Genomic DNA, 10,367 nt, shown 5'->3' with positions numbered 1-10,367 from the left:
GGGGAGTGACTGAGAGGCTGTGTGGTGCTTAATTGCTGGCTGGGGTTAAACCATGACACCTGCTAACAACATTAACTAGCAACTTCAATACTGCTTGAAGTGACTGATTATTAGATTTAACAATCTTACTTACAGCATGACTTTCCAATTCAGCTATTTTCTCAGGTGTTTCAGAGCCAAAAAAATACATCCTGATGACATGGTCAGTGCTGCCAGTTGCTAAAAACATACCACCTGTAAAATCAAGCAATAATTAAGTTAATAGATTACGAAATTAAAACAGATCACCAACATTTCTCAGATGTCTTGTTTAAATAAAAAAAAACAAACACAAAAACACACCTGAGGACTATCATTTTTAATGCTCTTCCACTGACATACAGATGTGGAAGGAAATAACCATCTTCTCCCAGCAAGCTCTCTCAGCCATAGTGAAAATAAATAGTCTTACTCAGTATTACAAAGATTTTAAAACATATAACTAGGGGAATGCTGGAACATCTAACACTACTGAATGCGCACAGAAGCCTTCAACTATGGGCAATATGGCTAGTCATCATCAGAATTATCTAGATGACACTTTCACTGTAGCGTATGTCTCATTTGTGGCATGCGAATTGCTTCAAAACTGGGTAGAAGCATAAGTAAACCAGCATAAGTACAACAGTATTTAGCTGTGGTGGCAGCAATAGTAAGATCTGTCTCTGGGCACCTGTAAGTGCTGTCAAAAATACCCCGAACAAACAAAGCCTCAAAAAAACCCAAACCCAAACACAATCGAGGGCTATATCCTGACAACATTAACAAGCTACACTTTGATTTGTATTTTATTTCTGAAATTCTCAAGTTTCTTCTAATGTTCATGCTCTCTGGTACCAGTAAGCCTTCCCACAAGTCACCCACATGATTAGAATGAAAGAAGATTACAAGCCAGGAGTGAAGCACATTTATAGATACATTGGTGGATTCTTAAGAAAGAAGGGATCTTTATGACTATCCCTGCATACAGCCGAAACAGAATCAGGACCTCCTACTACTGGCAGTGACCACTTCCACTGCTGTTGACTGTGGTATCTTAGAGAACTGATTTTGCAAATCCCTGACATTATACTAAGGGATTAAACAAAAATAAAAATCCAGTAAAGATGGGTAAAAACTAAAGAAGCATCAGGTGACTTTTACTTATGTAAAATCACCAATCACAAAAGGAAAATAGTATCACTTAGTTCAACTGCCTTTCACTGTTAGCTAAGGCAAGTCACATTATTTAATTATGTCATAGGCTAACATACAATTACTTACTACACAGCTGCTGGTTTTGTATATTTTAAAGCTGTTACAACCAGAGTATTATAATAACTACTTACAAGGAAAGAAGAGATAGCACAATGCTAAACTCAATCTGTACATGACTTACCTACACTGAATGAAGAACAAAGCATCTGAACCCCTGGTCTAGGTTTCTCTGTGAATTTCACTGGCCGAGTGCTTAAAAAGAAAAGATGCTTGAAATAGGACATGCCACACAAAACTTGGCTTTTATCAACATTTCAAAACATGAAGGTATGTTTCTTCAAACATCTACATAACAGGTACTTCTTAAATACATACAGTAACATCTGTAAATCTTGTGCAGGAGGATGAGCAATAAGGTTTACTCTTCAAAATTACACACATATGCAAATGATATTTGAAGCCCACACAGCTTATGGCTTTTTCTGCAAGATGCTATTACCTAGCAAGGATAACATGACATGCCAAAGAATATTTATTCTCTCTCATCCTTCACTAAGTACAATTTACCCCCTCCAAAACATATTCACAAAATACTGAACTCTTGCCCTCACGTTACAAACCACCAATGGTACGTGAAGTAAGGCCCACCAAATACCATTACTGCAGAATGCTGTGCAAAATCATAAAATTTTACATAAGTAAATAGAAGTTTTGCACACGGTGATTTAAAAGACTGGTTTCCTGTTCTGCAAGTCATGTACACACTCTTCCAGCTGACATGCGATAATCTCACAGCAAGTAGCTACTAAGAACTACACCAAGGAGAAATCCAGCAAACTGTGCCACTTACAAGCATTGTAGGTTTCTACTCATTATTGTACTGCTTTTCTGTTTATCAAAGGAAATGTTGAGACCTTCAGTATATTTCTCATGTTTGTTTGATACACAGTACAGAGACTCAAATCCCAAGAATGCTCCTGAGACCTACCAATGCTTAAACCAATTTAAGTCCATGCTTAAACTACTTTAAATGATGTTTATATCTCATACAGTCTTCTAAACTAGTTTTAGAAGAACAATTAATGATCCAGTTTAAACACTCTTCTATAACTTACAGCCCTAAGATTCTTCAGATGAAACTATGCCTTTGATAGTTTTTGCTGCAATTCTGCTACCTTAAAATCACAAGTGTGAACTAAAAACCAAAATAATCTTCCACTTTCTGAAGTACTGTGTGGTTTTTTTTTTGAATAGCTGCTCTAATGTAAAATGGATCATTTTATACCAACTACCATTATATGACACAATACTAGATACAGACTGCTCATCTCAGATCTCTTCTTTCCAGTAATAATTTTTTTTTGTTTAAATAAACAGTAATCACATATAGAACATTTAAAAACTATCCTGAACATACTCTGCATGCAAGTTCTGTAAGAGACACCCCAAAACTACAGGACTGTTGAAAACTCAACATAAACAAAAAGTTTTATTATACTGTTCCACCATATTCACATTTGCAGCAATTCTAGTTGTCCTACATTTGTAATTTTAGTGTAGTAAGAAGTTAATATATTTCCCAACTAATCTCCCATGACAACTGAATAACATATATTTGTAAAGGATATAGTTAGTGATGGTGCTTTAAAATAATTATGTAATAGATTATTTCCACAACATTTTTATTATCACAAAAAATCAAATCTTTTTAGCTACTTAAAAGTACTCGACTTATTTTAATCAAGCATAGTATGGCATAGAGTTAATCAGCAACCCATTTACATACTTGAATTTCATGGAATCTGTATCCCATTGCCAAAAGCAAACAGTTCCATCTGCACCAGTAGAGACCATGTATCGCATGGAGCCTTTCACCATTGGACTAAACTAAAGAGAATAAAGTAAAATCAGACACATACAAAAAGAGATATTTAGAAACTGTTTACGAACTTCTAAGAACGCTAATGTAAAACCTTGATTTACTTTGGATTTTTCAACTAAAACTGGTAAAGCAGTTGTCGATAACTGTCATTTTTAATGTTTACAAAATAATGTCTCCTGTACTTTAAAATAAGTTTGTGGTCTATGTTTCAATTATTGCATTATATAAAACAAATTTATTCACTACTTTGTTTTTCAAGTCTTAACTAACCACAATCATTGACAAAAAATTTTTTTCAATGAATGAAGTAATGAGCAGAGCAGACTGTAAAAAAAAAAAGGAAGGATGTTTCACTAGACAGGCTTACTTTTTAAATTCTATAATTAAGCAGAGCATCAGTTATCAGATAATCTGAGTATATGTAACCCAGCAACACATACGAATTTATAGGAAGTCCTCACACATACTTCTTTAAGATATGGATTTACTGCTGTGCACAGAGCTACCCTTCAGAACACATTACAGAACACAAGTTACACAAGTTGATTAAATTGTTCATTAATTACTACTACCACCGTTGGAAACAGCCATATAAATTGTATGTATTACAATTATAGTATTAAGAATGCTTAAACAAAAAAAATCCACCATACTACAATAAAAGAAACATCACGAGCAATGAATGCCACAGAAATCCTGCAAATATGAAGATTACTCTCAGAGGCAGCACTTCTGAGAAAACTGCAAAATTTTTTTTTGTACTGAACTTCACAAGCTGGCAGGTAGCCACTCTTCACCCCTCAACATAAGCCTGTTTGTCTCATTGGAAAACACAGCAAATCTGGATAATGAACTACTAGTTTATCTGTTAAATAAGCAATTAAAAAGGCCAAAACAAGACTGAATCCGAAGGACTACCAATAGCACAAAGTTATCACAATGCCTTCAAATTTAAATACACAACATATTACACTGAAATCTTTGCACTTTTGAAGTAACTCATATTTTTGAGATTAAGACAGATAACCACATCACAGAAGTTGTAAGAATCCACATACTGGATCAGAACACTCACCCACATAAACCAGCATATCACCAATAGGAGGACACGATATTTCCCAGAAATTCTCTTTGGTTCCAACAGCTCAAATATTACAAGTAGCGATCTTTTTTAAGTGAAGAAGGATTCCTGTCATTATCTTCAGTTAAATATTCAGGAATTTCAGGGAGGTAAGGAACTTTATTTCCCCCCTCCCCCTTTTTTTTTTTTTTTTTAATAGCAGGTTTCTCCTGTGGTTTTGACTAGTTTTTGACATTGGTGTTTAAATGTTCAGATTTTAATATTCCCACAGGCAGTCACACATAATTTCAGTCATGTGAAAACCACAGTGATAGGCACAGTGAAAGTTATTTGCTGTTCACGTGCCAGCCTTCATGGCAAGCGGAACATCAGTTCCTTGCACTTGGACATGAAACAGTAAGATGTACACTTCGCAAGTAACCTAGTAACAGCAACCACAAAGTACTTTTCACCACAAACTGAAAATGAGGTATTAATCTTCCTTTTCAAGAAGTTTTAACACAAAGATAGAAGGCTCTAAAGGTGTAGAGCATTCAGGTAACTATGTTTCTCAACTTCAATAAGAAACCAAGGAAACTGGTTATTTCTTACCAATATGATAGCTAGCTAATCTTAGGGTGTGCCAACAATCTAAATCCTACTACTAAAGCAGACTCTTAACTTTTCAAATTAGGTGAAAGAGCATCTTTTTTTTTTTGCCCAAATTACTTCTTGTTTTCTATTTGATTCAAATACCTTCAAACTTTCCATACCATGCTGTCAAGTGAAACTTATCTCTGAGTTTCATGGACTGGCTGTTTCTTACAATCCATCTACATTATTTGTGCTTCAATATGTAGAAACACTTAAAAAACCCCATACCTGTAATGAGGTAATTGACCCTGTATGTCCATGGAGGACTGCAACTGGTGCGCAAGTTCTCAGACACCACACTCTGATCATTTTATCACAGCTTCCAGCTGCAATCATAGTGTTTTCATAATTGACAGCCATATCGGAAATCTCCGCTGAATGTCCTCGTAACGTGGCAAATAACCTGCCGTTATGAGTTGACCAGATCTTTACCAAACAGTCATCTGAGCCCTAGAAAGAAATATTTATTACACTCAGCAAGGATTTTCAAAGACATTCAGAATAAGAGTTCTAGGTTTCCTTTAAAGAACCTAACTATGTTTTTCCACAGCTTGGTAAATTACACTTCAATTTAAAACTACGTATACTACTTGGGCTGAAAGAAATAAAGCTCCTACATCTATGTCAACACCTGACCAGATATCAAGTACGACAATTTCTTACATGCTTCCAACCTTTAGTTACATCAAATTGTTTTACTTAAGCACAGCGATGGAGCTAATCAGCTACATTTTAACACTACTGATACCACCTCCAGAAGTTTTAGCATAACATGCATTTCAAAGTTCTTTTCCTTGCATCCATCTAGGACTATATTCAGATTCAGATCCATTTCATCAACTCACAGTAAATATTCTATGTCCAGTCCTATCGAATGCAACACAATATACAGAAGAAAGATGGCCAAGAATCCGTCTGTGCATCTTGATATGCTGATACATACTTCCCGGAAATGAAGTACTGAACTTTGCATATCCAGTTAATTGTTTTGCTCGATGTACTTCCACTAGAACACAAAGAAATCAAAGAATGAACATATTGATGTTTAAAACGTGTTTATTCTAAACCAGGATTTAACTTCCATTAATATACTACTTAAGGACTTAACAGAAGCGACTTTCAGATTGCATAAAGTCACTTTTTTTGTATTTGCTATTTTTTCCTATGTATAAAACCAAGACAGTATATTAAACTTGCTCTAATCAGAACTTCAGTCTCTAAATAAGAAGTGCTAAATGTTATCTTTATCTTCCCATGGCTTTCTATACCTTAAATCATACAAGAGTCCTTCTATCCAAAGGAGAATGATTTATATTTTCTGTAGGTTTATCTAATTAATACAGTGGCTTTATAAAAGAAAAAGATGTCATCTAGAGGCTATTGTCTCACTCACACTGCAGGCAGACCTTTGTACCCAATACCTAACTCCAGTGAAGTCATATGAATTTCTTCACATAAGCCTCCAGATCCAGTTCTGAGGTGCAATTATCAGCATTGTAGCAAGGCCAGAATCAAGATACACATCATACGCTCACAGCAGCAGGGATGAGTGTTGAAAAGAGCTTACCAAGATTTGGTGGTGTGCCATAGTTCACAGGAATTTCAGGAGGTCTTCCTCTATGAAGAGCAGCAAATGCAGAACCCTTCCAAACAGTGCTCCTGCAATCTTTAAAACCAATTGGTTGAAGTTCATCATAAGTACGTATTAAAAATGCCAAGAGAACTGCAGTTCCAAAACATGGTAAAGAACGTACCTATAGGTGGTCTCAAACACCGAATTGAAACTAAAAAACTAGAAACACCAAATGCCCCAAAACTTTTCATGAACAGTGTAGCATCAGAGGAGAGAAAAATCCATTTAATATAGTAACAGAAGGAGGAAAAAAACGCAACACAACCAACCACCAAGCTTTGAAATTACTCCTAAATGGTGATGCCCCTGCAGTTCATATAACACAAAAGTAACTTTTCAACTGAATTTTCCTACTAGTTGTCAGTGTAAAAGATTTAAGATTTTTAACATTTTCATGAATACTTATTCATAAATTATAAATATTTATTGAATATTTATTAGTATGAAATTATTTAACTAGATGATCTCAAGAGGTCCCTTCCAGCCTGACAATTCTGCAATTCTTAAAAAAAAATCCCACATAGGCAGTTATGACACACTCATGCTGAAGTAATTGCAATCCTGATTTTGAGGACAGAACAGTCACTGTCATTCAGTGCGCATCCTTTAAAGCAGTTAGGACAGATAACTGAAAACACAACAGTATCCCATAAACCAGTCCCACTTCATAGCATCTAGCTACCCAACAGAACTTCACACAAACACATAAACACCCCCCTCCCAGAAACATTCAAAGAGATAAGTCTAAAGCTAAAAACTACTGTATCAAATAAACTATGTGCTTATTATGAATTGCCAACCATTGCCTTTAAGGTACGGGTGAGGACTTTCTTCCTGCATATGTAGAGAATTCACAAGTACTAATTTTGATGCCATTTGCATTAACCAAGAAAACTTTGAGAAAACTGGTGTCACTGTCTCACATTTGCACTGAACAGAGTACAACAGCTATCGCATTCAAAACCAACACGGGCGAATATACTACTGGGAGTGTCAGGAGATGTTAGAGAAGTAGCACCTGTGTCCTGATGATTCATTATATTGCATTAACACCGAAAACTGGCCATGTTCAGCAGCCTCAGCACTCAGAGTAACAATAATTCTTGTGATGCAACTTAAAACCTTCCCTTCACAACAACCAATATACATTTATACCATTAATACACAGATTGCTAGTGTTTTGGCTCATTAAACACAGTACAGAAGAAGCGGGGGCCAATTTTGGTGAAAGCTCGCCACTTTTAAGTATTCCAAAAGTCTTCACCATACACTTACGAAAATGTATCATAGCCATTTCAAATAATGAACAAACCATACCTTTTGCTGTACGTAACAATGACTGTCTCCCTGCACCAAGTAAGGAATTCACTCTCGAAATGCTGGGTGGTATCTCCTTATCCAGTATAGGGCCAATACGCTTGCAAATTTGTAACAAATGGTCTGGAGCCACATGTTTGTTGGACAGCACCTGACAGAAATTTAAGGTTTAAAAATATATATGGTACATCCAGAACAGATGAATCTAAAAGCATCAGTATCCACAGGTATATTAAACATTGTTTAAATATTTTTTAAGTTCAACTTAAAAAACAAAATCAGTTCTGTTAAGCTCTGATCTCATAAATTCAGTGAGTACTCTCCAAGAACGGGAGAGCTGTAGTAAAAATGACTGCAGTAAAACTACTTACTGCACATCGGTATTTTACTACTGAAAGCCTGCAATATTTACACGTGTGGCACCCGTTTGTGTGGCACCCTACAATGAGTGTCTTTGCCCAATTCACCCAATTATTTTTCTTAAAAATAAATAAAATTCAAACCTTCATAACTCAAGATCAGGGAGAATTTTTTTGTAATCAAGCACAAAAATTTATGCAACTAGTACTTCAGTTGCACAGCACTTACTCAGTAAACTGCAAACTAGTAGGTTTGAGTATAATCTCTCTGGAAATAGTTTCTTTGAAGAACCAGTACTACACAGCATAAGACTGCCCTTCTTCCCTAAACCAAAAGGATCGAAACAGTCATCTGTCCATTCACGAAGGATCCCATACTATCTACACCTAACAGTCTAAAAAAATACACCCACACACACATTCAGATGTCTCAGTCAAGAACAGATGTGTGTGGTTTTTGATTATTTTTTTCCCTCTCTTCCTTCTGGCAGTTCAGTGAAAAAAATCCTTATCTAACTATAAAAGTCAATCACAATAATGTAGAAGTTAAAGATGCAAAGTAGAGTTTACACAGACTCAAGTAAACCAGACCATAAGAATCACAAATTTCAACTATTGGGGAAGTCTGAATCAGCAGGCACAAAGAGCCCCATGCCTTCTCCACTCTCTGATCTGGCCACGTAAAACCAGTTAGACCCAGAAGCCACACTGCTACTTCAGCAGCCAGACTATTCCCAGCCAATACACCCAGGAGAGGCAGAGGGCCACACCAACACAGGTATGTGGCCTCTTGCCCACGTAGCTCAGAACGCAGGCAGAACCAGCTCACGCTTATGATGCTATTCCCTTAGCCTACCGACTGAACGTACACGAGTGAAGTCCTGACAAGGCTGATCTCGTCATCAGAACAGTGGGAATAAAAATACCACATGCTGTCATGTAAGATCTGTTCAACAAAAGTTGCCCGAATGCATACTGAGTATTGAGAACATATGATTTAAGCCACAACTTAATACTTGTTTTAATAATAAAAATCCAAGTAATGTATAAAGCTTGGGAGGGCATAGGTTGTATTCCTGGGGGGGGGGCAGTAATATCAGTCAAATAGTTAACATTACCACGCAGCCAAATAACATCCAAGCAAATTGGCTCATCAGATGCCTAAGGTTGATTATGAGAAATATATTTGGTAGTCCAAAGATTGCAAAAATGTACTTTTTCATCATTTCTTTATAAATTTTGCCTCTTGAATTGGTATAGAGCAGTACCAGCCACAACATTCAGGACAGAAAGCTCAGCATACGTTACATCAAGCATTATAAACCATTCTGTTTGCATGCCATCATCAGCAAGTATATTCCTGATTCCAAATGCAATCCCCGATAGAAGCATGCATACGAAACCTTGCAGTTCTTTCCTTTTTAAGTAGTTTTACTCACATTTTGGAAGGAGCAGTTATTTTAAAGTCTTGCTCCAATTCCATCACGAACAAAGAGGAGAAGAAATAATTGCACCACATGATTGCGTTTGTCTGTGGTCTCTGCAAATTCAAAGTGAGACCAGTGGGACAACAAGAGGTTCCCAAAGTCCCTCAGAAGCAGAATCTAAAACCTTCAAAAGATTAATCTGTATATTCTGAAATACTATTATCCTCTGTAGAGATTTCTTTTAAATTGTGTAGGAAAAAGAGGCAGAAGTAGCACATATTAAAGAATTAATCTGACAACCTTATATGCATAATAAACACAGTTAAAAAAACCCTGAAGTCAGAAGAATCCACAGATGACATCTCCCAACACCACCACTTTTTGCCATAAGAACTGGGGTCAGAAAAAAAAGAAACCAACCAACCAACAAAAAAACCCCCAAACAATCCTTTTTAAACGTCGACATTTGCTAAATTCAAGTCAGAGCTTGAAAGTATTCCTGTTTAGCAAGACTAGGCTTTTTAGTGACTTAAAGCATTAATTTAAAACCTCATTTGCTCACCTGACCACACTGACAAGTAGAAGAAATGGAATCCCATTTATCATTTTAAGCAGCACTTAAATAATTAAGAAAATGTTTTAAACAAGATTTCATTCCTTCTCTATGCAAATACACAAGAGGGACAAGGAGATTTAACTATAACAATACACAAACTGACCAGTAAGGGAGAAATCAGTCAATTAACCTGGAATGCCTGAATCTTTGGGGGGGGGGGGGGGGGGGGGGGAAAAAAAACGA

General features: G+C 36.3%; 2 protein-coding genes across 2 annotated transcripts in view; one reads left to right on the top strand and one right to left on the bottom strand.

Annotated features, from left to right (window-relative positions):
* Positions 1–10,367, bottom strand: part of BRWD1 (bromodomain and WD repeat domain containing 1) — a 64,882-nt gene that overhangs the window by 52,935 nt on the left and 1,580 nt on the right. The window contains exons 5-11 of the mRNA XM_010580315.1: positions 7,783–7,933; positions 6,400–6,498; positions 5,678–5,838; positions 5,061–5,282; positions 3,023–3,123; positions 1,418–1,488; positions 134–234 (exon numbers count right to left, since the gene is read on the bottom strand). Coding sequence (XP_010578617.1) covers positions 134–234; positions 1,418–1,488; positions 3,023–3,123; positions 5,061–5,282; positions 5,678–5,838; positions 6,400–6,498; positions 7,783–7,933 — 906 coding nt within the window. The remainder of the gene's footprint in view (positions 1–133; positions 235–1,417; positions 1,489–3,022; positions 3,124–5,060; positions 5,283–5,677; positions 5,839–6,399; positions 6,499–7,782; positions 7,934–10,367) is intronic.
* Positions 1,841–10,367, top strand: part of WRB (tryptophan rich basic protein) — a 29,743-nt gene continuing 21,216 nt past the window's right edge. The window contains exon 1 of the mRNA XM_010580317.1: positions 1,841–1,847. The gene's annotated coding sequence lies outside the window, so the exon portion shown is untranslated. The remainder of the gene's footprint in view (positions 1,848–10,367) is intronic.

Source organism: Haliaeetus leucocephalus, unplaced genomic scaffold (genome assembly GCF_000737465.1).
Source record: "Haliaeetus leucocephalus isolate CR32 unplaced genomic scaffold, Haliaeetus_leucocephalus-4.0 Scaffold702, whole genome shotgun sequence".
NCBI lineage: Eukaryota > Metazoa > Chordata > Aves > Accipitriformes > Accipitridae > Haliaeetus > Haliaeetus leucocephalus.
The sequence above is the reverse complement of the archived record's forward strand: the minus strand, read 5'-3'. Positions and strand labels throughout refer to the sequence as shown.